Source organism: Vulpes lagopus, chromosome 5 (assembly GCF_018345385.1).
Source record: "Vulpes lagopus strain Blue_001 chromosome 5, ASM1834538v1, whole genome shotgun sequence".
NCBI classification, from domain to species: Eukaryota; Metazoa; Chordata; class Mammalia; order Carnivora; family Canidae; genus Vulpes; species Vulpes lagopus.
In genome coordinates, this window is record NC_054828.1 from 82,228,787 (window position 1) to 82,255,428 (window position 26,642).

Below are 26,642 nucleotides of genomic sequence, written 5' to 3' on the forward strand. Positions count from 1 at the left end.
GCTTATGGTTGAATCTCTTATCAGCTCACCAGTTCAGAATACTCTGGAAGAGCTGATAGGTTTGAGAACTGACTCTCAAATCCAAAATCTGGGTATAGCTACATTAAGAAGACAGCCACTATAGGTAAGTGTCTAATCATGAGAGCTCATAAAAACTGGTGGAGTCTAACCCTGTTAGGAGAATCCTACTTACTCCTGTTAGAGAGTAAATCCCAGATCCCCTTCATCCTGGTCCTCAGGGCTTAGGCTAACTGGAAGACATTTAACATTTACTACCTGTGAGAAACTGCTGGATCATTCCACACAACATTATCTTATTTAATCCTCATAATTTCCCTGTGAAATACTTTGTATGTTCCCCATTCCCAATTCCTCAAACACTCAAGTTTTTTCCCCTACCTTGTCAGCTTTTATATATCCTATTCCCTCCTGGAATGGTCTTATTTCTCCTTTTTTGCCTCATAATCCTTACCTGTCCTTAAGAGCTCATCTCAGATGTTACAACTTCCAGAAGCCTTCCTAACCCTCTAGGTCTGATTCCCCATTGCACACTGTAATCACACAGTGTATCTCAATAAGCACAAGAAATTATTCTTAGTCATGTAATATCTGTCGCTCACACTAAAGCGTAAGCTCCAGGAAGACAGGAATGTATCTGTTCCATTTTCCTGTGTTATTTGTAGTTCCAGGCATAGTTCCTTATCCATAGACACTCAGTAAATAAAATGTCTAACTATGGTAAAGAGTTATAAATAAATGCCACCTATCGGGAGTTGTATGTTTGTCTACTATCATTTCAAAACCTTCTTTAAGTTACACCATACACAAAACCTAACAGGAAGTATTTCTAAAGGAAATTGCCCAAGAAATTCTTCCTCAGCTCTCTTTCAGTTCTAAATTGGTTAACAATAAAAGTTATTCATTAATCTTAGGTGCTGGCTAGGGTGTGGTACTAAAAAAAGGAACTGAAAGTCTCCATAAAGTCGCCCCAATTTGTGTAAGTGAGCTCTTCAGAGAAGTCCGATGTTTCTGAGTAGCAAGTTTTGAAAAAATTGGTAGGACAGGCTCTGGAGCTGTAAATCCCATTAGGAAACCTTACAAAGCACAAAGACAGACGCATGTGGTTTACCAATATTTCTGACTTTCTGCTGGGCTGAAAATTGCTTGTTTTGTGGAAAAGCAAAACTCCACAGCAAGCATCTAAAATGAAGAAACCCCGAACTTTTGAGGAGCAAACGGAATGCATCGTGGACACTTTACTCAAAGACTTCTTAGGCACCACGCTGCTGGTTGCTGACCGGAACCTACGTTGTGTAGATGAAACAGATTCAGGTAAGGCTCCCGGCCTGAGGTCGTGATGGCAGGTCAATAAGAGAAGCTGAGTATGCTTTCTTATTTTGTCTTCACTTCCAAAATGAGAACTAAGCTTTCAGCAATACCTGAACATCAGTAGCCTCCATGAAGGGAAAGATGTTCTCAGGGAAGGGAGATCTTCTGACTATGGGGTTGACAGAATATTGAAGCTGTTCTTGGAAGAGAATGATGCCAAGATTGTTTAAAAGTCTAGAGAACGTTCTTTAACACCCAGATTCCTGGGACTTGCCATCCCCTCAAACTCTGTAACAAATGTAAATGTATTCTCTCCCTCTTAGGAGAGGCTTGCTCTTTTGATGTGGCCATCATTGCTGGTCGCCTTCGGATGTTGGGGGACCAGTTCAATGGAGAATTGGAAGCTTCTGCCAAAAATGTCATTGCAGAAACCATTCGGGGACAGGTAAAGTTGCTGCAGTTTTTCTATTCCAAACACTCTTCTCTTACTATTCTTATACAACTGTAACTAGAAATGTCCTTCGAAAGATTTGGGGGCTTATGTTCATCCAAGGAGACACAGCAGGAGCTCTCCAGTTGCTAGTTCTTCAGGAGCTAATCACAGGTCCAAATGGTATTGAGAAGAAAATCTTCTGGGTGGTCAGCCTTCAGACTGTTCCCATTTGTTTTCCAGCAGAGCGGAGCATACATGGCATAGAGCACATCTGTAGCACTTTGTTCTAGGTAAAGCACTTTATTCTTTTATGTACCTGTGTAATATTTATTTGGCTGGGAGTGGGCATCTCCCTCTCCCCCCAACAAGGTCCAGCAATGAAATTATCTACATAATTTCAGAACGACAGGCAGACAAGGCAGTCGACAAGTCTGCTGGGGTGAGGGGTAAGTACCTACAGCAACCATCTAGGGCATATTTGGATTTTCATCAGAATGCTGATTACTGGCAGAAGCACTCGGATTCTGTATTGCTTATAAAGACCATAGACGATGTCATGTTCTAGAAGATATTTCTGACTAATGTCAACAATGACGAGTAATATGAACTTATCACTTAATACGTGCCAGGCAGTATTCCAAACACTTTGCGCTTATTATCTCATTTAGACCTTCCACCCCTCCCTGGGGTGTTATAGAAAATTGTTATTCATCTGTGCATGTAGTGCTATGAGAGCAAACATCTAACCCTTTTGTTCACTGCGGTATCCACACAATTCAGAGTAGTACCTCCTATACGAGAGACCCTCCACAAATACTTTTTGACTGGATATCCATGTAAACAGATAAGGAAACTGAGGAAGAGGGAAACAAGAAATTAGATTACTCAGTGAGTATTGAAGTTAGGATTTGAACCCAGACTGATTCCAGAATCCTACTCTTCACCATTATGCTTTATTCTGGATGGTGCACCTATTTAGGCAGAACTGTATTATCACTCTTAATTGCTTGCACTAAAGTTTTCCTAGGTAGCAGAAAGCTGAATTTACTTTTATTTTTTAATTAAAAAAAGTTTTTGAAACAGTTCTAAATTTATAGGAAAGTTGTATATATTGTACAAAGAATTTCCCTCTTGAATCATCTGAGAGTGGGTAGCTGATAGAATGTTCCATCATCTCCTAATACTTGCACATTTCCTTTCAAACAAGACCATTCTTTTATATAACCACAGTCTAAGCATCAAAACCAGGAAATCAGCACTGACACATTATCATCTTGTCCTCAGATCCCATTCAAGATTTGCCAATTGTCCCAGTGATGTCACTTAACAACAAAAAGATCTTAGCCAGGGTGCCTGGGTGGCTCAGTTGGCTAAGCATCTGCCTTTGGGTCCCCTGCTCAGCAGGGAGCCTGGTTCTCCTGCTTCCTCTGCCTGCCTCTCCCCCTGCTTGTGCTCGCCCATTCTCTCTCTCTGTCAAATAAATAAATAAAATTTTTTAAAAAAATCTAGGCCAGGATCATATCCTGCATTTAGTTGTCATGTCTCTTTAGTCTCCTTCAATCTGGAACTGTTCCTCAGTCTTGCCTTGATTTTTCATGACCTTAACACTTGAAGATTATGGGTCAGTTATTTTGTAACCTTGGATTTGTTCCATGTTTCCTCCTGATTGGATTCAGGGTATGTACTTTTAGTAGGAAGATCACAGAAGGGTTGCTGTGTTCTTCTCATTGCACCTATTAAGTGGCACAAATTTCAATCTGTCCCATTACTGATGTTAACTTCAATCACTTAAGGATAGGGTCTGCAAGACTTCACTGTAGTTAATATCCTTGGTTAATATAGTCAAGTGTTGTGGAGGGAGGTACGTTGAAACCATGTAAATATCCTATATCTCATCAACATTTCAATCTATTCATTTATTTTTTACATCAACATGGACTCATGAATTCCTCCTTTATTCAAAGGTTAAAATCTGTTACTATCACTATTTATTTGGATGCTCAAATTGTCCCAGTTTTGACCAGTGGGAGTCCTCTCCATCTGGGCTGTGTCTTTTTGGCATGCCCCTGTCATTCTGTGGGTACTTCCTTAATTTCTGACAGATCTCTTTGTATTTTCTAAGCCCCACCCTGAAATCAGCCACTCTCCAGGGATCTTTGGTTTCTTTTAATGGAGAATGATATTTGGAAACCAAGATCCGGGTACTCATGTAGATGTCTTTCTCAGCGTGTTTGGCTCTGACAGCCCACACTGACTAACATGGGTCCCCCTACGCTAGATCTTGCTTGGCCCCATCTAATGACTTTTGGATCAGTTTTTGGGGAGAGGACAGGGGAAGAGGAAAAACAAGTCTTTTTTTTTAACTTTAGAATTTCCCAGATGTCAGTCATTCAAATAATACCTTCACCACTCAACCAGCTGTGCTATCACATACTTAATATTTTTCTTTCAAATCATTTTGTTTTTCTTTCAACCATTTTGCTCATCCTCAGTAATAATGTCTAAAATCATGGGATGTGATGGGTTACTTATATTTTCTCTACACATGTTACAATAAATAACAAAATAATAAAATAATAGACATTTGTCCATCTACTCCTTAAGATTACCCTAGATACAACCAGTTGTGCATCTGCCATTCTCTAGGAAACTCTTGCAGCCTCTTCTGCTTATTTATCGATACTTCACTGATAAACTATGTCTCTCCCCAGGCAGGAGCTGTACTTCGGGACACAGTAAAATCTCTCAGCCAGGCCTGGTGTGCTCAGGATTCCAGCTTAGCTTATGAGAGAGCCTTTCTGGCAGTATCAGTGAAGCTTCTTGAATATGTGGCCCGCATGGCTCCTGAAATGGCAAGACAGATGGCTGCCCCCATGACAAACATGATCAATGGGAACAATGCCATCCGGGAGTTTGTCCAGGGACAGGGAGGTTGGGTAAGTATGTTGGAGCCCCTGGCTTTAATAGGCATTTGCATTGTTTTTGTACTAATACCTGGGACTCCCAATTCCAGATTCTTTCTGTAAGTTGGAAACCAAGTAGAAAAACAGACCTCCTTATTTTGCTGAGAATGGCAGGTTTTTGTTTTTGTTTTTGTGTGTGTGCCATGGAAATGGCAGCAGTCAGAAGCTCAAGATTATAGATGTTGGACTCCAGAAACATTTGCCTAAAGTTTTAGTTGACTACTAACAGTGTAGAGCTAAATTCTGCTTCCCAGATATAACAGCCTACGAAGTATACTGGTGATAGTGTACTGGGCTCAGCCTGGCTTCAGAAATTCAGAATCATCCCCTGTTGTCTAACCAAAAACAATGTCATCTGCTGCAGTAATAACTATAGGAGAATAAGCCCATATCTTACTAATCATTAGAATATCTGCTCTCATAGAGCATTCCTCTTCATGTCCAGCATCAGCAGAAAAGCCTTAGTAAGAGCTGCATTCCTGGGAAGTACCTGTAAGTAATTTGTGGTTTCTTGAGGAAGCTCCCTGTAGGAAGATGATCCCTTTGACCGAAAGATATTCATTGTCCTTCCTAGGAAAATCTGGAGAGCTGAAGAAGAGGTGGCACTGTTTACCAGCCTGAACATCACTGCTACTTTGATCGGGTGATTGATTTCTGGCAATTAAAACAGATGACCAAATGCAAAGCTACCTTCTTTTGGACTTAGCTGAATACTTTCTTCTCTACTGATGATGCTAAAGTTAGGAGCAGCCCTCGGAGGTCTACAGAGATTTTGTACTTTCTGCCTTTATGTGAGTTTTAATGAGGTTCCATTTAAGCAAATACCTCCAGATACAAAGTAATGGCTTGTTAGGAGTGGAATTCCAGGTGACAGAACAGGACTTTGCTGGAGATAGTTTGGAAAAGGGAGCACATGGTAAACTATTCATTCAGATTTGGCCCTGTCCTTTGGTAAGGATCTTGTCTACTCATTTTGCAGTTTAAAGATCTGGGAGATTTTGGTTGGAACCATGTTATTTTAAGTTGAGAATTTTCTTTTAAATCCCTAGCCTAAGTTTTGTGTTAATTTCAACAAAGCAGAATATTTTATGAATTTTTAGGTTGAAAGCAAAAAATGGCAGTTTCCTCATCTGCCTTTCTACTAAAAAGGCTGACAAAAGATGAAACGACATATTTTTACTGCCACAGGATGCAGGAAGTGCTGGCCCACATCTAGGACAGTGGGGCCATCCCAGATTAGATGAAACTAGCTGTATACCACAGCATTTTTTGAACCGAAAACTGGTTTACATACCCCTGGTGGACCTTATAAATTGCTGATTTCCGGGCCCCGTTCCTAGAGATTCTGATTCTGTAGGGGTGGGCGGAGGCCTAGGACCCTACCTTTTTGAAAACCAGTTCCACAAGGGATTCTTCTGTACATATAGAATTTGAGACCCATTACTTTAGAGTAGGGCTTGGCCAAATATTGCCCACTATCTTTTTTTGCAGATAGGTTTATTGGCATGCAACTACACTCGCTTGTTTCTAGATTGTCTATGGCTGTTTTAGCACTGCAATGGCAGAGTCGAGGAGTCACAGCAGATACCTTATGGCTTGTAAAATATATTTAATATCTGGCCCTTATGGGAACATGTGTAGCTTTAAAGCTACGTGAACATCTCTCCTTGAATTATTTAAGTTCTGTTGCAATCCTGATCACTCATGCCAAACACAACTGTATGTAGGATAACTCATTTTTATTTTTATTATTTTTTTTTAGAATTTAGTCTGAGAGTGTTTGTTAGTTCCTGCATAGTAAACACTTTCTCTAGAACTCTGAATCAGAGAGCTCTGAGACTCCTAGGTAGTCAGTCATTAGAGGGTATACATTTCCCTGGCCCTACCATAGGTGACTGGTAGTGACTGGAAGCATATGATATCTATGGTATGTGTATCTTGTAATAGTCCTTAATAATCTTATAGGTGAGTAGGCAATCCTCAAGTAGAGACTCTTATATTTATAAGCCCAAGACTAGACTACCTACCTGATTGTCAAGAAAAAAAGCATTGTTATATCTATTTTGAAGAGCAGCATTAATGGCTTGGTTACAGTTTGGCTCAAGTGTAACCACATCCCCTCCCTTCAACCAGCCAGCTATCTGCTTCCCCAAATGCATAGAAACAAGGATGTAGGTAGCATTGCTACTATATTTTGACTTTTCAAGTCATGCTCTTTCCTCTATTTATAGATAAATCACAACAGGTTAGTAATCCCAAATGAAATCCCATGTCTCTATTAATAGAAATTAGGTTTTTTTTTTTGCTACCAAGTTAAGACACTCAATATATTCCTTTGTCCTTTGCATTACTATAAATTCAACATGGTGGGTTTTGTGGTATTTGACTTCTTCTGCGAAATCACTATTTTCACTTTGACCAATGCTGTTTTGTTCATGAAATAAAATTGTGTCTACACATTTGAACTAATTCTCAGCAAGTGCAGTCTCAATTGAATGACAGAGAAACAAAACAGATTGGTAGTTGCCAGGGGCAGGGCGTGTGAGGTGGGGGGGAGAGAGATGAAAGTGGGCAAAGGGTATAAACTTCGAGTTATAAGATGAGAAAGGTCTAGGGATGTAATATACAGCATGGTGACTATAGTTAATAATACTGTATCATATATTGAAAAGTTGTTAAAAGAGTAGATTTTTAAGGAACTCACCGCACACACACACACACACACATACACACACACGTTCTTTCTTTCTTTCTTATTTTCTTTTTTAAAAATTTTTTTATTGGAGTTCAATTTTTTTTATTGGAGTTTAATTTGCCAACATATAGCATAACACCCAGTGCTCATCCCATCAAGTGAGATTTTATTTTTTCTAAGTAATCTCTACACCCAACATGGGGCTCGAACTCACTGAGTTCAAGAGTCGCATGTTCCACTGCCTGAGCAAGCTGGGTACCCCAAAACACATCTATTCGGCTAGGTGAGGTGATAGACATGTTAACTAACCTTATTGTGGTAAGCATTTTGAAATATGCATATATAGCAAATCATTACACTGCACGCCTTAAACTTATACAAAGCTACATGTCATCACATCTCAATCAGCTGAAAGATAAAGTAAATGATAAATGTCAGAGGCCAGCAGCCTCCTCTTTGTCTTTTTTTCTCCCACTTAGCTAGAGCAGCTCCCTGTTTCATCCTATATGCCAATAAAACATCAGAATATGAATCTGGCTCCGAGTGTACAGCATTATTTTGAGATTGCGGATATGGTGCCTCTGGGGATTATACCAAATAAATGGGTAATGCAGCTCTGATTTGGATGTTGTGTTTGTTGCTGGGCCATCCGCTTCTAGGCGAGCTGAAGTGGTGGAGTTGCAGCAAGAAGACACTGTAGCCCAGAGATTAAAAATACCTTCAGATTGTCTGATTTTAACAATTTAGTTTTACCAGAGACTAATCATGTGAATTGGGCCAATAATCCAATTCCTTTGTGTCTTAGTTTCCACATCTTAAAATAGAGATGTTTTGGTCACTAATTCATAGGATTGTGGTGAGGGGTAAATGAAACAATACATTGTGTTAAGGGCTTAGCCCAGTTTCTGGAATATCTTAAGCACTGCACCATTAGCAATTTGAGGCTGCTGTGATTTGGGGTTCGTAAAGTTCTAGCTTGACTTTTTTCTCTCCACTGACACTGTCTTTTACAAAGATAAGCCAACCTCTGGCTTTACCTCTCACCTCAATGTGAGTGATTTCTAAGTCTGACTAATTTTCCTTCTTCCTAAATCCACATCTACAAGCTCTGATTCTTCATTTCTGTATACCTTTTTTTATATCTATGCTTTCCCAAACTGCCATCCAGCTAGCTCATAACCTTAGTCATTTTCCCCTGTTCGCTCTTTCCAGTCTTACCACAAAATTAGCCTTTCTCACTTATTCCTTATTTTTTGACCTAATTCTCTCACAAGAGTTTATTACCACTTACCTGGACTTTTGGTAAAACCTCTTAGTTAGGCTGTTAATTGATTGTCCTGTTCCAGGCTTGCCCCATTCCAGTCTGTTCTGTATACTGCCACCAGGTTAACCAAAGCTGTGGTTTCCTTGTCTATTCTTTTGATTAGTTTTTAGATATGGTATAGTTCATTTTGAAATTTTACATACTACTGAAGGAAATGATGAGACTTTCAAAATATTAATTACAAGGGGCCATTTCTTAAAAAAAAAATATCAAGGACCATTGCTCTAATTCCCATTTTCCTAAGATTTTCCAGTGCAACTTTTGAAGGTGATCGGATACGTTCATTATCTTGATTGTGGTGATGGTTTTGTGGGGTGTACACATTTCAAACTTATCCAACCACACACTTTGAAATGTGTAGTTTACTGTATTTCAATAGTACCTAAATAAAGTTGTTATTTATTTATTTTTAAAACAAAACCTTTGCTGGTTTTTCACTGCCCATCAAATAAAGCCCAACTTTTCAGCCTGGTATTCAAATTCCATCAGGGTCTGTCTCCACCTGCCATTTCTAGCCTTTTCAATCAGGACTCTACATAACCAAGGCTTGGTCAGATTGAGCCACTCACTCAGCTACCCTCTTCCTATTGTTCTCTCTCTCTCTCTCTTTTTTTAAAATTTATGATAGTCACAGAGAGAGAGAGAGGCAGAGACATAGGCAGAGGGAGAAGCAGGCTCCATGCACTGGGAGCTGGATGTGGGATTCGATCCCGGGCCTCCAGGATCGCGCCCTGGGCCAAAGGCAGGTGCCAAACCGCTGCGTCACCCAGGGATCCCTCTCTCTTTTTTTTTCCTAAAGATTTTATTCATTTATTTTTGAAGACACAGAGAGAGAGGCAGAGACATAGGCAGAGGGAGAAGCAGGCTCCATGCAGGAAGCCCAATGTGGGACTTGATCCTGGGACTCCAGGATCACACCCTGAGCTAAACTCACCCCCCCCCTTTCATATTGCCTCTCCTCAGGCTCTTTGACAAATACAGGGCCTAACTCAAATGCTGCTTCCTCCATGAAGGCTATCCAGGTAACCCAAGTCAATGTGATCTTTGCCTTCTCAAAATTTTGTTTGCATAACATTTATAGCTGTACCACAAGTGGCCTTAAATTATAGGTATTTGTATACTTAACCTTCCTCACAAGTATAAGAGGTCCTTGAAAGAAGATAATTTGTTGTATACACCTGTAGTGCACCTCTTCCTGTTCTCTAGCATATATCTGGATCTCTTAAATATTCATTAAATAAATAGATGAATAGACTGAATAAGCAATCAAAAGGAAGATAAGACTTCTAGTTTAATTTTCTTTAAGATTTTATTTATTTATTCATGAGAGACACACAGAAAGGCAGAGACATAGGCAGAGGGAGAAGCAGGCTCCCTGCAGGGAGCCCAATATGGGACTCGATCCCAGGACCCCGGGATCATGCCCTGAGCTGAAGGTGAGCGCTCAACCACTGAGCTACCCAGGCACCCCAAGACTTCAAGTTTGATTATATTTTGAACAAGATGCCAAAACCCCACCAAGAGTTCCAATTCTGTTTTAAGAAAAGGTACATGTCGATTGCAAACTATCAGTTGACTTTTGCCTTCTGAGGGTTGTTTCCGAAACCAAAGGCAGAACATGATTCCCTGTGGAATGTAGGAAGCTAACTAAGAGGTTCATAGCCGATGACCTGAGATTGATGAGGGCTCAGAATGCTGTAGTGACAAGAAGCAACTGTGACCAGAAGCAATCGTGACAAGAACATGGGTAGGGGACTTTCCTGGTGCCGGTGATGTAGAAACATGAGCAAAGCAACAAGCTTCATCAGAGGTGTTTTAGAATACTCTTCTGTGTCCATTTATAGAAGGGAGAATGGATGTATTCTGGAGAGGAAGGAGATCATTTCTTCCCCCAGCCATCACAGCCCTGCAGGATTGGACTCTGCCTCAGTGGTGGTGGCCCCATTCCTTCCCCAACAATGGCCCTGCTGCTTGGGCAGCAGCACTCAGGCAAGTGCTCTTTGCCAGGTTCCCGGGGCCTCCCTGCAGGGAAGGCCCATCTGCTCCTGGCATAGTGAGAGTGCCCAGCCAGAGACTGGTGTAGACTGTGCCAGGCAGGAGACCTGGAGTCACTGATGTAGTGAGTAAGCAAGTCAGTGTGCATCTCTCGCCAATACCTAACCGTGTTATATAGCACACGCTTTCATAACAGAAACAGGTTTATTTTAAGTGTGCTTAAGACCACGTGAAGTGTTGTGGCTTACACAGATACATACAGAAGACACTAGCACTGCCTTTGATAAACTTAACCCTCTAGGGGGAGGGTTATGTTTTTTCTTTTGAATAAACTCTTTTAAATAATCTTACGGGAGACTAGGAACATGTGAAAAAATGAAGAAAACTTCTATAGCTGAATATATAGACTTGATCCTGAGAGAAGGCCAACTAAGTAAGAGAAGTGTGTGGTGAGATGGCATTAGGAGCAGGGTTTTTGAAGAAAAGAGTAACCAGGCTTTACAGCTTTATTTTTGTCTTGACGAAAAGTAGGGGAAAGGTGAGAAGTAGCAAAAGAGGTGGCAATAGAATGAGCAAGGCCTGTGGGTAATGTGGCTAGGTAGTTTAGAAAGGGACACATGGGGAGGGGCGTGGTGGCAAGTGGAAGAATCAGGACAGACGTGTTCCCATAGACCATCAGTGATTACTTTGGGTCCTTAGCATGACAGTAGAATTTTAAGAACTTTCGTGGTTTCTAGAAGCCTTGGTTCCTAGGAGATGGTAGCATGGGGTATAACTGAGAGCCTGTTGCTACAGGAACCCACATGTGCAAAAGTACAAAAGGGGACAGTGGTCAGCAGGAGAATGGACAAGACTGCTTGAGTCTACCGGATATTGAGGAGAGAGGACAAGTTGGCCCTGGTGACCAAGGGGATGCTCACAGGGAATGGAGTATCCCACAGATAACACACAGAGCCCATATCAAATCAATGGCCCTGCAATGTAGAGAAAGGCGGGCATAGTGCCACTACAGCAAAATTGGTGAGTGGCTTCCCCAGGGTGAGATATGCCTTCTTATATAGAGAGAAGAATGTTCTGAGAAACCTGAGAGTATTTCCTATTAATCAAATAATAACTGTCCTAATACTTTCCCCTGATATTCTCTTTGGTTGAAAGATTTTTTTTTTTCTTTCGGTCATTGAATTCCAACCATGGTGACACTCATGTTTCCCCTTACACTGCATACTTCCCTCTTCGCGATGTGGGCAACAATGTGATGGTCACTTCTCTCCACTGTCGTCTTCCTTCTGAGCATACAGCAGAGCCACAGGAGGCAGCAGTGAGGTCCTCCTTCCTCTCTCTTCTTCAGGCGCTCATTCACTTTTACTTTCCACTAGAACTCACCTTTGAGGGTTCTGACAAAGTGCTCATGGGTTTTTCACTGCATGGAACTGTCGTGTTCACTCAGGGTTTATGCCAGCCCGGTTTAAATGTTTCATCACAAGTCCATAAATCCTTTTAGGTGCCTACCAGTCTTTGCTGTATAACATGCTCCCCCTTTGCCAGCTCTTGATCTTCCCACAGGAGATAAATGAGTCATCAGAATCTCTATCAAAAAGCATGATGCTCCTGTTGTCCTCTGGTATCTGTAGAAGGAAGTACAAAAAATTAAGTATAGCAGCTTAGATTTGTTCAAAATAAAACTGAAAAAAATAAAACTGAAGGGTTTTTTTTGTTTTGTTTTGTTTTCTCCTTCACTCTTGTTTTTTGCTTACTTGAGTGGTCTACTCAGGAAATGGTCTTTCAGCTAAGTGGGTTTTTGAGGTTGGGTTATTTCACGATGTTTCTGTATCTTTTGGTTTTAGAGTGGAACAGACTCCTAAGAATTGCTGTTTGCTTTTTAAAAAATTTACAGTTATGTGAAGATAATATTTTTAGATTCTTATATTTGGGGTAAAAGTGCTATGGAGGGTATTTCAGCGAATTTCTCTCTGTCTCATATCTATCTCTATGTCAGCTCTCCCTAAGATGTGACTAAAGTTAGAGATTGTTTTGAAATATGAACTTGAGAAAAAGAGCTTTAAATCTCATTTTATTAGGTCTCTTTTGTTTATTAAATAGTAAAGATCTGGTTTGGTTGGAAGTAATTATATTCTAAGGGGACCAAAACTCTCTCATTAAAATATAGAACATCATTTTCCTTTTAGGGGTATGCTTTGCTACTCTGCAAATGAGCAAGTTAGTTTGGAATGTTTTTTATTTTAATTAGTGATTACATCTTTGTCTTAGTCTTGAGATGCTTTATTACTGGCTAACAGTGCTTTTTACTGTATTCTGGCTTGTTCGCTACTATATCCGCAGCCCTGACATAGTGCTTTATATTTAGTGGATAGTCAATAAATTTGTGAACAAATTGATGGATTTTTAGGTCTTTTATTCTAATTTAAAGATAGCATAATAATTTTAAAAGACTTTTTAAAAAGCACCCTTGATCCCAGCACTTACACAATTGATTCTTTTCTGCATCACTTACTTAGTCTTCTCCTAACCTTATACATACTTTTATAGAGTTTTAGTTATTGTGAACTTTAGCCTTTGTGCTTTTAAAGTTTTCCTTATATTTTATATGTCTTAAAATAGCCATATTAAACATCACATTAATTAGTGCAACAAAAAGTTCCCCTTTAATGCCAGATGGGGCTAACTGGGGAAATACTATCCTATTCTCAACAAATATTATTGAAGAATTATGCTTAATTTTAATTTATTATGTGGCTCTGGATTGAAATTCTTTATTGGCCTCACCTGCCCATAGCAGGATCCCTCAAAGACTGTTCCTTTCCTGTTGTGAGGAAAATAAAGTGGATGCAGCTTCATAGTGTTTGGAGTCATAATTTCCTAAAGGAAGTTTGAATAATGCAAAACAGAAAGGATTGCTAATATCTTAAATAGAGGAAGCTCTAATGGCACATTTCCCGGTTTCCTTTGGTATTATTTCAGGCTAATTTTGCTAACATTTATGGAACTCCTGTCCTCAAGCAGAGATGATATGCTGATTTTGGCTTGCACTTACTCTGTATGAGACAGTCTTAGGTAGGTTTGTACTCGCTGAGGAGAGGATTTATTCAAGCTGAGATATGGAAGCTTTTTTCTAGAACAGCCTGCCTGTCAAACAAGCCAAAATGCCACGTGTACAGTGTGGCCTCCTGAAGCAATGGCCTTTTCCAAAGCACTCTTTGGGAAAGTAGAGATGTCTTCTCTAGACCTGGAAAGCTACTGTTGCCAGCAAGGTAGTCGATTTTACTCTTTCTTCTGTTCCTTATAGTTAACTAGCATTGGATACAGAGGATATTGGGCCAACTTCCTCATCAGGTGCTCTTCGTGGGGCGGGGGCACACTATTCTCCTGGCTCCTGTACAGTCCTGAGATCAACAACACTTCCCTTAAACAGGTCGGCACTTCCCCAGCCCTGGGGAGAGATACAGACTGTCAGAAGCAGCTGACTTTGCTTCATCCAAAAGAGAATTTGAGGTCTGTCTGGCAGGCTTAAAACTTCTGAATAAAAATGCCTTGTCTGATGAACAGAAATTTGCCACTGATCACGTGGACAAAGAACTTTGGGGAGAACGGTACAGGTGGAAGATGTCTTAACTCCAAACAGTGCCTGTCTCCCTTTCTGACACTAATTTTGCTGAGTTCATCTGGGACCTGAAGAAACAGAAAGTATTAGCAGGACCTCTGTGTTCATGGAGGAACTGGGGAGAAGCAGACCCCAGCCGTGAGAACTGGCCTTCTGCCTTTTCTCTAGGAAACAAGAAAAAAAAGGTGAATCTTGCTTAAAGATGATGAAGTGGAAGAGTCTCAGAGCTAAGCAGACCATGTGTTATGTTCTGGTTAGCCTCTTGTTTGTTACAACTTGAACTGTAAACCAGGTTCCTTCCTTGAGAAGGGAGGCACTAGGGCCCTGGAGTGATGGTGGCTTTGTTGTGTGACCACAGAGGCTGGTTGCATACTAATTTCCTCTAGGGCTTGTGACGAAGTCAGTTAACCACAGCCTTCAACATGCTCTGCTCTGGCAGCAGCAGTGGCTTCTTGGTGGTATCTCGGCCATGACATACATTTGACATGCCCTCCCTTAACCCGCTGGTAGACAGCTTCTCTTGGCCTGCAGCATGGACCAAAGGGAAATTCTGCACAAGTTCCTGGATGAGGCCCAAAACAAGAAATCTAGCAAAGAGGAGTTTGCTGATGAATTTCTGGTGAGTCCTATGTGTGACACTCTCAAGGTAGTTACACAGACTGCTTAATTGATGAGGATGGTCCAACTGTCCTAGACCAAATTGCTCTTGGGATAAAAAGTGAATGTCAGACCTTGCAGGGGAAGAAGGGAGAGAGGCAAAACCAGAAGCTCGACTTTTCTCAGTGGCTTGTGTGTTTTTCTCTTAAAAAAACTATTTCAAATGTTGGTTGCTAGTTCTCAGGAGTTTGGCCAGGATTCCTATGGAAGACTTACACAATTCCAGGTGTATAAGTACTCATATTAATTGACCATCTGGAGTTCCTAGGTACCTGAGTTGAGTTGTGGTTGATGCTTTAATGACTACTTTTATTTTATTTTATTTTTAAAGATTTTATTTATTTATTCATGAGAGACAGAGAGAGAGAGGCAGAGACACAGGCAGAGGGAGAAGCAGGCTCCATGCAGGGAGCCTAATGCGGGACTCAGTCCCGGGTCTCCAGGATCACACCCTGGCCTGAAGGCAGGCACTAAACTGCTAAGCCACCCAGGCTGCTCTCAAATGACTACTTTTAATTAATATTAAGAGGAAAGAAACCAAGATTAACTTTTCATGGAACATGATGTTTTAGCCTCCCCATGGAATCCCATTTGGATGACAAAGGTTCTTGAGGAGCACTGAAACTACCTCCTGTCATATTTCTTTATTTCTTCTTTTATTTTTCTTCTGAGAAGAAAAATGAGCACATGTGTTTTTGTACTAACAGGGTTTCCTTAAGCTTCTTTTGCTTGGAGGGGTAGAATAACAGGGATGGGGGAGTAGACACAAGTGAGGGGTATGGAGACAAATATAGGTGCCAGGTAGCCTAGGGCCAACTAGATCTGACCATCCAGGAAAACACTGCTTCTCTTCTGAGGAGACTGTGGTGACTGATGTGTCAGCAGCTGGGTAGGCCTCATTTGTCCTATAACCTAGCATATCAGAGGACATAGGCTATCTGATAGTACCTACTATGTATTTTGGAATACTTCCAGCTGGTGTTTCAGGGCTATAAGAACTCGAAGCCTTGGGTCTTCAGCTGTGAAGAAGTAGGAAAAACAAGAGAGTTGAAGCAGAAAATCTGAAATCCATGATTCTCTTTCTTTGACATGTTCCTTAATTTCCCCATGTCTTTGTTTTCTAACTTCCAAAATGAGGATGATAATCCATGTCCTACCTGTCTTCACAGGTTGTTGTGATGATTAAATATCAATAATAATTAAAAGTGTTCATTCATTCAGTAATATTTATTAAGCATCTACTGTATACCAAGTTTGGTTCTAGGCACTGAGGATACAGCCATGAACAAGACCAAACTTCTGTGCTCATGGACCTAATATTCTGGCACCTGATAGTAGATGTGAAAACACTCAGTAAAGTCTTGAGTGATTAGATATTATGACTGAGTGATTATATGTTGTGAGAGAAGCCCCTATGTCAACTCAACTTGGGTAATATTGGGGCATTGTGAAAAATGTACTCTCATCGCCACTGGCCAGGCAGTGAGTCCCTCTGAGTAGAGCTACCAGGGAGGGAAGCAAGGGGGAAGTCCTAGCCTACGTGTCTGTTTAAATATGTGCCTCCCCCTGGGCTATACTCCAGAGCCAAATTCACCCAACACATAGAGGTAAAAAGTGACCTGAGGAGGTAGGGCCAGCCTCTGTCCTATTCCAGTTGTGTTTTTAAAAATAATATAGACTACATCCCCAATATTGTACCTTTTCTTACCTCAGTCATTATAAACTCCCACCAAATTATGGAAGTCACCTAACCTCCTGTTTTCTCTGCCTCTAGACTTGTCCCACCTTCAATCAATTTTCCATTCAGTACCCAACTAATCTAATAACCACAGACCTGGTCATTTCCCCCTGCTTAAAAACATTGTATAGTTCTTTTTTTCAGCTGTTTAAAACTGTGAAATATAATACATAGTTATAAAGTTACATACAACATGTGTAAGTATAATTATAAAGCCACCACCATCAAGGTCACGGACCAGAACATTCTTGGACTTAGGAAGACCTCTGTATATCACTTCTCTGGCCGACCTTGCACCCCGCTCCCATCCCCCACCCCCACCATGTCCTGATCTGCTCTGCCCAAGGAATAATCACTATCCTGACTTTTGTATTAATCACTTCCTTGCTTTCCTAGCTCTTGGTTTCAAGGACCTTGTTTTTGGATGGTGATTAAGTGGAACCTCACTGTTCATTGACTCACGTCCTCCAGTGGAAAAACAGAGTCTTGCCCTCAGTCCCCCCTAACGGTTCAGCTGAGATATCGGAGACATTCATTTTGGGGGAGTTGGGTAGTGGTGAACAGGGCTAGATTGCTTGCTGGGACAAGATCAATACTGCTGTTAACTTGAAGGGCTTTCCATCTGGTCCTGTTCCCTACCTCTCCTTAAGCCCTTTCATCTATTCTCCCAGGATTTGATGTTTTTGAGGTTGGAGGACTGATTCTGTGACACAAGGCCACTGTTAGCCTAAATGGTAGACACTTTGTGGGAATTTTAGGAAATCACCTCTGGTTCCAGGTAGACCATCTGTGTACCCTGCCCCTACCGGGTCAGTGGCTTGGATTTCTGTCTCCAAACTCCCTCTTGGCTGTGTATCTGTGTGCAGAGCACATGGCCCTGCTATGATAGCTGAAGCCAATACCATGTGGCATAGGATATTTCCCATGCCAATGCTAAATTTGATCACGTTCCTATAGTGTGAACTGCCATGAAACTAGTGGAAGGGGGAACCTGGGTGGCTTGGTTGGTTAAGCATCTGGCTTTGGCTCAGGTCCTGGGATGGAGCCTTCATTGGGCTCCCTGCTCAGCGGGGAGCCTGCTTCTCCCTCTACCACTCCCCTTGCTGTGCTCTCTACTCTCTTTCTCTGTCAAATAAATGAATAAAATCTTAAAAACAAGAAAGAAAGAAACTAGTGGAAATTTAGTTTAGTGGAAATGCCATGACTGTAAGCTTTTCATGCATTTACTCACGTGTTTACTAAGCGCTTACTATGTGCAAAGCATCATGCTAAATAATGCAATGTCAAAGACATTAGGAGATGTTATAGGGAGGTAGACACTAAATAGCTAATTACCCTAGTAAATATTGAATTGTGATAGTCTTGGTGGTGTGCCAAGGAAGCATTATAGTCATTACCTTATTTATTACTCATTAAAAAAAAACCTCTATCAGGTAGTTATGATCTCTGACTCTGGGATGGAACCCCAGCATATAGTCCAAAAGAAGGGGAAAGCCACATGGCCAAGTGCATGTTATCAACAATCATGAAAAGTTAGAAATAATATAAATGTCCAAGAAAAGAAAAAAATCAAATTACTACCACACATTCGGTAGTAATTTACAGATGAGAAAACTGGGGCCCTGAGAGGTTAAATAATTGGCCTAAGCTCACACCACTGTTCAGCCCTTGAAGTTTAACCTGAATCCATCATTTCAAAGCCTGTGAAATTAATCCTATGCAATAGTGTCTTGCTTCAGCCTGTAACACTGAGTCCCTCAAAGGGTCCATCCTGAGAGTAAGTCTCCAGTTAGTATAGTCTCTCTCTTTTTCTTTCTTTCTTTCTTTCTTTCTTTCTTTCTTTCTTTCTTTCTTTCTTTCTTTCTAGAGAGCGATTGAGTAGGGGTGGAAGCAGAGAGAGAGAAACTCAAGCAGACTTCCCTGTTAGCACAGAGCCTGATGTGGGGTTCAATTTCATGACCCTGCAATCATGACCTGAGCCAAAATCAAGAGTCTGACTGAGCCATCCAGGTGCCCCATATTGTCATTATTCTTATAAAACAATATTATTGCAAGTTAAAAGAAAATAAATTCACCTTAGTACCAATATCCCAACAAATACAGTCTTTTTGGAGGGGAAATTCTAGTTCTTGTCCATTTATATGCTGCCTTTTACATTGTTGCAGTGATAGCATAGATACAATTTGGTATTCCCATAATTTCACTTAACATTATACCAAAATTATCATGTTAATTAAAATCTCTATTTATGGCTTTTGATGCAGCATAGTATAATGAAAGAGTAATATTCATAATAATTGCTAATACTTCCATATTTCTCATAGAAACTGTTCTAAACACTTTCATGTATCAACTCAGTTAATCCATTGAGGAAGGTACTATTATTATGTTCATTTTATAGATGAGGAAACAGAGAGGTTAACTGACTTGCACAGGGTCAGAGAGCTAGTAAGTGGTGGAACACTCAAGTTCAAATAGTCTTGCTTCACCATTTATATTTATAACAACTCAGGCATTATATAAACCTGAGTTTGCATTTAGGTTCTGCCTATCATTAGCCCTGTCACCTTGAACAAAATCATTTAAAAGTGGGAATAAATAAGCATTCACATTACAGAATTGCTGTATAGGAAATGGAATAAATATACACAATGCCTGATGTGTGGTAGTAATTTGATTTCTTTCTTTTCTTGGACATTTAGATTATTTCTAACTTTTCACGATTATTAATAACAAGCATTAAATGCACTTGGCCATGTGGCTTTCCCCTTCTTTTGGACTATATGCTGGGGCTCCATCCTCCAAAGTGTCCTTACTGGGTCAAAGAGTCTTAGCATCTGATTGGCAAAGTATTGCCAACTGCGGGTTTTTTGTTTGTTTGTTTGTTGGTTGGTTGGTTGGTTGGTTGGTTGGTTGGTTTTTTACAAGTGGACTCTTTTATTTGAGATTCAGAGGTTTACGCCTTTCTATGGTAGGAAGTTCCGTGGAGAAAGCTCTATTGAACTCGGAAACACATGCCGTCTGGTCCTGCAGCTGTGCACTCTTTTCTCACACAGCTTCTGACAAGCTTCTAACATAAGGGAGTCAGAGGCTAATTCCACATGCAGTGTGGAGCCACGAGGGAGAGCTTGGGTGCTCAACGTTCAGAAGTGTGGCTTGAAGCCAGCTTTCAACTAGCCTCTCTCTTAGGAGAGATCGAAGCAAACTCCAGTCGAGGTGAGGAAGTTTTGTGAAAGCGCTGTATTCAGCCTGGAGACGCAAGCATTCCAGGTCTGCACGAAGAGACTTGCCTCTCACACCATTTCTGTCAGGCATTATCCAGAAGGCTGTTAGAGCCTAAGTATACTTGTGCTGTGAATGCGAGAGGGAAACGCCGTAGGCTCACCTCTGAAGTATGTATGTCTGCCTTCAAGCCAGCTTTCAGCTCGTCTCTCCTATTGCAGGAAAAACCTAGCTCAACTCTCGGTGAGGAGGTTTCAAGGAAAGTGCTCTATTGAACTCGAGACACAAGACTTCTGGGTAGGCAATTTGCCACTTGCCTCTCACACAACATGTGGCAGGCATTTGAACATCAAGGAGTTAGAATTTAAGTGCACAGGGAGAGTGCAGCCGGGAGGGATAGGACTTGTGCTCAACTCTCAGAAGTAAGTGTGCCTTGAAGCCAAATGTGGTTTTTAAAGAGCTTTTCTAACTTGCAAAGTCTGAATTTATCATCTTCTCTATTAACACTTACTAGTCATTTTTTTTTTTTAAGATTTTTTAAAAAACTTATTTATTCATGAGAGACAGAGAGAGTGAGGCAGAGACACAGGCAGAGGGAAAAGTAGGCTCCCTGAGGGGAACCCGATGTGGGACTTGATCCGGTGTCTCCAGGATCACGCCCTGAGCCAAAGGCAGATGCTCAACTGCTGAGCCACTCCAGGTGTCCCACCTTACCAGTCATTTAATAACTATACAAGAAGGTAAATAAATCTTTTTGACTGCTTACCATATGTTAAGCAATAAGTGGTTTACCATATATGATCATAATCACTGCAACAGCCCCGAGAGGAAAGCATTATCTTCATTTAACCCATAAAATGGCAAGGCCAGGATTCGAAACTGGTCTGATTAAAAGCCCTTTACCTCTATACTGCATCATAACATGCTTCCCCCTGCCCCCAATTTAGTGTAAAATAGTACTTTGCCCCCAATTTAGTGTAAAATAGTACTTTGTTACATTAATTCTATTTATTTGATTTTAGAGACTCAAACATTTTCCTGATTTTCTTTTTCTTTCTTTTTTAAAAATTGAAGTATAGTTGACCAACAGTTGTTACATTAGTTCTAGGTGTACAACATAGTGATTCCACAACTCTATATTCCATGGTTATTTTCAACCTGCATTTTCTTATATAAATTTTCTGTTATTCTACCTTCAACAATCACTAATCCATGGAACTGTGCTCCAGACTGTGCTAAAGTGCTTCACAAATAGAGCCTCATTTGCTTCCCAAAGAATCCTTTACATTGGCTAACCAAGTCCTGCACGGACCAGTGCTCATATGCTTCTCCAGATTCCTACAGTACGTTGAGTTTTTTCTCCTTGTCGTACTTCTTCTACCACAGGGCCGTGGCATACGTGCTGTTCTCCCTTTTCTTGAATAGTCCCTCATACTCCTTTTTACCTAGTTAACACTTCGTAGTTCTTCAGACTTCAATTTGGTGGTCATTTCCTCAGAAAAGTCTTTCTTGAACTCTCCAAATAGAGCAAATCTCCTATTATACATTCTCATTAGCACTGTCTTTTTTTTAATGCCTCTTTTTTGCCCCCAGCTTTATATAGGTTTTCATAGCATATATCACCGTTCCAATTTTACATCTCTTTGTGCCATTATTTGATTAATGTCTGCTCTTCCATCATTCTGAAGCTCCATACAGACAAGGCTCACATTTAGTTCTGCTTATCTTGGTATCTTCAGCCACTAGCACATGTTTCGCAAGTAGTAGACACTGAGGGACAGCTTGCCTAAGGTCATTGCAGTTCATTAAGTGGTGGAACTTGGATTGGAAATAAAACTATCTAACTGGTTAGTCTGTGCTCTTAGCCCTCGTTCTGATCGCTGACTCTATTGCTCCCAATTTATGCATTGGTCTGAACCTTTCAAACTTTATATATATATATAAAATATACACAGAAAAGTGCTTTAGACGCACATATGAAGGGAGCCTGGGTGGCTCAGTTGGTTAAGCATCTGACTCGATCTCAGCTCAGGTCTTGATCTCAGGGTGGGGAGTTCAGGCCACATTTTGGGTTCCACACTGCACATGGAGCCTACTTAAAAATAAATAAAAAAAAATAAATGCATATACATGCAATTTAACAAGTAGTGATAAAGAAGGTACCCATACAAGCACCACTCAGATCAAGATATAGAATGTTGCCTACACTTCAGAAATCCCTTGGGTTTCTCCCCCCCAAACCCCACCACATTAGAAGTAAACGCTGCTTGGAAATGGTTATGAGTTTTATTTATTTTTTATCCCCTTCACCTATTTTGCCCATCCCCCAACACCCTCCCCTCTGGCAATCACTAGGTTTGGTTTGGTTTTGTATATATGAGTCTATTTCTCTTTTCATGTTATTTGTTTTATCTTTTAAGATTCCACATATAAATGAGATCACATGATATTTGCCTTTCTCTGTGAATTATTTTCTTTGTTCTTCTGCATAGCTTTAAGGCCTGTATAACTGAACAGTAGAGATTAATTTTACTTGTTTTAGAATTTTATGTAATGAAATCATGTTATGTTTGTGTGTGTGTTTATCTTTTTGATGTTGTCTTTCATTCTACATATTTATGAAATCTATACATTTTGTTACATTTGGATTTTTTTTTCCTAATCATTTTTATGAATTCCATCAGGGTTGAATATATGCAATTACTGTAGCGTTGTGATAACAGAGTGCATTGAGCAAGATCACGTAGTCACTTAGGATGGTATTAACTATTTTGGATCACTACAGTCCAGTGTCATGGCTTTAGTTTTGCTGGTCTAAAAATTCAATTTTATCAGTATGCCTAGAGTGGATCAGGACTAGGCAAACACATAAGAAATTCACCAGAAATAAGAGTACCAATTTATTAATTTTTTAGTCAGAAAAATCACTGTCAGAGGACAAGTTTTCACTGACTGACTTCAGGTTCCATAGCTTGGAGAAAAACTTATATGAGAAGCCAACTATAATCAGAAAGTTGCCTGATGAGCATAGTGGCTTTGGTGGCTTCAACTGTGATGGTATGGTCCCCACCTCTTTGTTCTAACCCTCAAGCTGGTGACTACCACTGTTTCCTGGCCTGCACTAGGGGCACAGTGACAGTGTTGGAGGTCTTGTCTTCTAGGCTTTAGCATGAGGACCATCTGCTTCTATTAGTGCATTCTTGATCAGATAGATTACAATTTGCAGAGGAATAGGCATTCCCTTTGGCCACTTACTGCAACTGATTGTGGTTTATGACATGTACATTTCAGTCACTGTATGAAATATGGGTCAAGGCTTGGTTATGCATATCACATGCTGGTCAATTTTGTTTAAAACTCCTTTGGTTTTGGGATCCTGGGTTCCTCGGCAGTTTAGGGCCTGCCTTTGGCCCAGGGACTGATCCTGGAGTCCCCGGATCAAGTCCCATGTCAGGCTCCCTGCATGGAGCCTGCTTCTCCCTCTGCCTGTGTCTCTGCCTCTCTCTCTGTCTCTCATGAATAAATAAATAAAATCTTAAAAAAAAAAAAAAAAAACTCCTTTGGTTTAGTTTTCTATGTTGGAGGCTGTTAACGTGTCTTCATTTAGAAAGCAGGTATAGGAATGCTTGGGTGGCTCATCAGTTGAGCATCTGCCTTTGGCTCAGGCTGTGATCCTGGGGCCCTGGGATGGAGTTCAGCATCAGGCTCCCCACAGGGAGCTTGTCTCTCCCTCTGCCTATGTCTCTGCCTCTCTCTGTGTGTTTCTCATGAATAAATAATCTTTAAAAAACAAAGAAAAAGAAAGCAGGTTTAAAAGTATGAATTGTGTACAAAAAGTGAAAGCTTAGCAAATGTCAAGAATATACATATATGAGCTCACTGAATGTCTGTATGTATTTATACAAAGGCTAAATGGAATTACAAAAATATGAACCCAGCTTCATGTAGCTAGGGTAATTTGATTATGGTCTATCTACCTTCTTTCTTCTAAAATATGTTTTGTAGGAAAGAAATAGCAAATAGAAGTACAAATAACAAAAATACCACTAACAGCATTTAACCTATCAGATGGCCCTATACTTAAAATATTATAACCCTAATATTGGTCAGAGTTCAGAAATATGCAGTGTCATACATTGCTGGTGTAACCTTTCTGGAGGCAAAATTTGTGTACCGTTCCTGATATATGTTTGATAATATGGATCAAAAGCCTGTAGAGTTGACAAATTCTTTGACCACTCCTAAGAATTTATCTGAAGGAAATAATGAAAGACATTGATATACATTTTGGCTACCTTTAATAATATTGTTTAGAACCATCATTTAGGAAGATTGAAGCATCTTAAATGTGCAAATATAAAGGAACAGGCTTCAAAAGTAATTTATGTTACACACCATATAATGGAATACTCTGCCGTCACTAAAAATGTAAATGCAAAATCATAAGTAAAAAGGGCAAGTTGCTAATCCCTATATGCAGTGTGATCCCATCTTTATTACACACCTAGATAAAGGATTGGAATGTAATATAAAATATCAAGAATGATTAACTCTGGGTAGGGTGGGATTATAGGGGATTTTTATAATTTTGTTTGCTTCTCTGTATTCTAAAATTCTTCAATGAATATACATTACTTTTTTATTTAAGAAATCTATGTTTAAAATTTTCCTTTAGTGTTGTTTCATTCCACTTAAGGAAAACTAAAGAGGAAAAAAAGGGGAGGATGATTTTTATGTTTCTTAGGGATGAGGTATTTTTGTAGAAAAAGGATACATTATACTTATCAAATACAAGGACATATTTATTAAATACAAAGAATTCAATGAGCCCTAGTAGAAAGAATATACCCGGTTCTGAAAGTCACAGTAATGTTGGTTTATAATACATTAGAAGTTAGACTGGTAGTGTAGTAACTTCTGGAGACTTACCATAGACATACCAGAGAAGGCATGGGTACATTTTAGTTCCACAGGGAAGATCTAGATATATTCAATTCTGTATTGATTTACAGTAACAATTCTAGCTGGGCAGCCATTAACACCGTACCTCCTGCATAGCCAGTGCACAAACATTGGTCCAATTAAATGACTCATTGATGTGAAACAGCCTATTGCTTGAACATGCTTACCAGCATTTCTTGACTTTTGTGTACACTGAGGTGAAATTTTTTTTTCTGCTACCACCAGAATAAATACATCACTTCTAAAGCTAATTCCTTTCAACTCCATCCCAGCCTCTCACCGGGGACCATTCAGTCCTACATTTTCTGATACTCACAGGATTTATAAAAAAAAAACCAACAAAAAAAAAAAAACAAAAAAAAAAAAAACAAAGCAACAACACATTTCTTGTCATAACATTACATTGTAAGTATCTAAAAAGTTGAACTTCTTGGTTTATTCACCCCACTTTAGCAATCGCTTACCCACTCACCCACTTGCCTTAACTATGGGACTGCAACCTGATCCTCATGTTTGGCGGGCTAGTTGGAGCTAGATTGGAGGCTTAGAATACATCTTATTGACCTGGCGTTGGTTGTAGACTTTGAAGAACTAGCTTGAGAAGCTCTGGAAACAGCCCAACCTGATTCTCCTCTCTCATCTAGCACAGAGCGGCCGAATTTGAATTCACCCACTCTGAAATGTAACTTATGCTAGGTCTTCTATACAATGATGATAGTATACATACTATCATACATCATCAAGATAGTATGGTCTTGGGCTTTCTTTTTCTTTCTATCCTCTTTTAGGAGTGACCTTAATCCACTTGTTAGTAATTTACTGACTAGTCAATAAGAACATGCTAATGACTCTGTCCTGATTTCTATTTTTATGGCCAAGACTTCAGTTTTCCTGTTTTGAAGGGGAAAAGATAGTATAGACCATAAACCAAATGTGTGTACTATTAGCTTGTGAAGCATACACCGAATCTGGTTTGTCATACATCCCAACTGATCACAGCCCAGGAGGGATGCTGGCCCCCCGCCCTTTGTTTCCCCTTTTCTTATTCTCTCAGCAGCTTTGCCCCTGATTTCTCATTGGTGCTGCCTCTAGTGAACGCACATCCCTGTACCCTGTGGTTGGCAGAGAAATACCTTCTCCTTTTAACCTATCCTTCCCCCTCAATCCCAACCCATCCCCATGGCTGTGTTTTTTCTTTTATGCATTTTTGCTGTCTAGTCTCATAGCTCCTCCTTTTCTGATAAGGTATATCTGTTCTTCTGTCCTAATTCTGGTCTGTTCTGTTCTCTGTTGGGGTTTGGAACCTGTGGGTCTGGTAGGGAGAGAAGGAAAAAAAGGCCCTCACAGTGGTCTGAGCTCAAGGTAAGGTATCCAAAACCAAAACGAAACAAAACAAAAACCTTTCACACTTTCCAAATTAACAATTCCATAGATATTTCCCGTGTGATGTTTTGCTAAAAGCGCATCTCCCTGTGTCATCCAGCAGGATGACTCCAGGAGGAGGAACGAGTGGAGGGTAGGGGGGATGAAAGCCATCCGTCCCATTGTTGAAGGTGGCAGGTCCACCTTCAACAAACCTGAACAAGCACAGGTTTGCAAGTGCACATGTGTGTGTGTACACACACACACACACACAGTCTTTATCTGTGACATTTTACCAAATTAATAGATGCTTAACTTACAAATAGGGCTTTTGGTCTACAGC

General features: G+C 40.3%; 2 protein-coding genes across 5 annotated transcripts in view; both read left to right on the top strand.

Moving 5' to 3' along the window:
- The first annotated feature begins 988 nt into the window (after positions 1 to 988).
- BCL2L15 (BCL2 like 15) lies at positions 989 to 7,943 on the top strand. Its single transcript, XM_041754383.1, has 4 exons — positions 989 to 1,332; positions 1,653 to 1,774; positions 4,474 to 4,698; positions 5,300 to 7,943. Exons 1-4 carry the CDS (start codon positions 1,206 to 1,208, stop codon positions 5,315 to 5,317), a joined length of 492 nt encoding a protein of 163 aa, XP_041610317.1. The 5' UTR covers positions 989 to 1,205; the 3' UTR covers positions 5,318 to 7,943.
- Positions 7,944 to 14,826: 6,883 nt separating this feature from the next.
- PTPN22 (protein tyrosine phosphatase non-receptor type 22) overlaps positions 14,827 to 26,642 on the top strand; it is a 63,567-nt gene continuing 51,751 nt past the window's right edge. For all 4 annotated transcript variants that reach the window (XM_041755882.1, XM_041755883.1, XM_041755884.1 and 1 more), the window contains exon 1: positions 14,827 to 14,977. In XM_041755882.1, the coding sequence (XP_041611816.1) occupies positions 14,891 to 14,977 (87 nt within the window). In that variant the 5' untranslated portion in view covers positions 14,827 to 14,890. The remainder of the gene's footprint in view (positions 14,978 to 26,642) is intronic.

Coding starts and splice junctions, on each gene's coding strand:
- BCL2L15 (XM_041754383.1), top strand. CDS start 1,206: ATGAAGAAACCCCGAACTTTTGAGGAGCAAACGGAATGCATCGTGGAC. Junction 1,333..1,652: donor TGTAGATGAAACAGATTCAG/GTAAGGCTCCCG, acceptor TCTCCCTCTTAG/GAGAGGCTTGCTCTTTTGAT. Junction 1,775..4,473: donor CAGAAACCATTCGGGGACAG/GTAAAGTTGCTG, acceptor GTCTCTCCCCAG/GCAGGAGCTGTACTTCGGGA.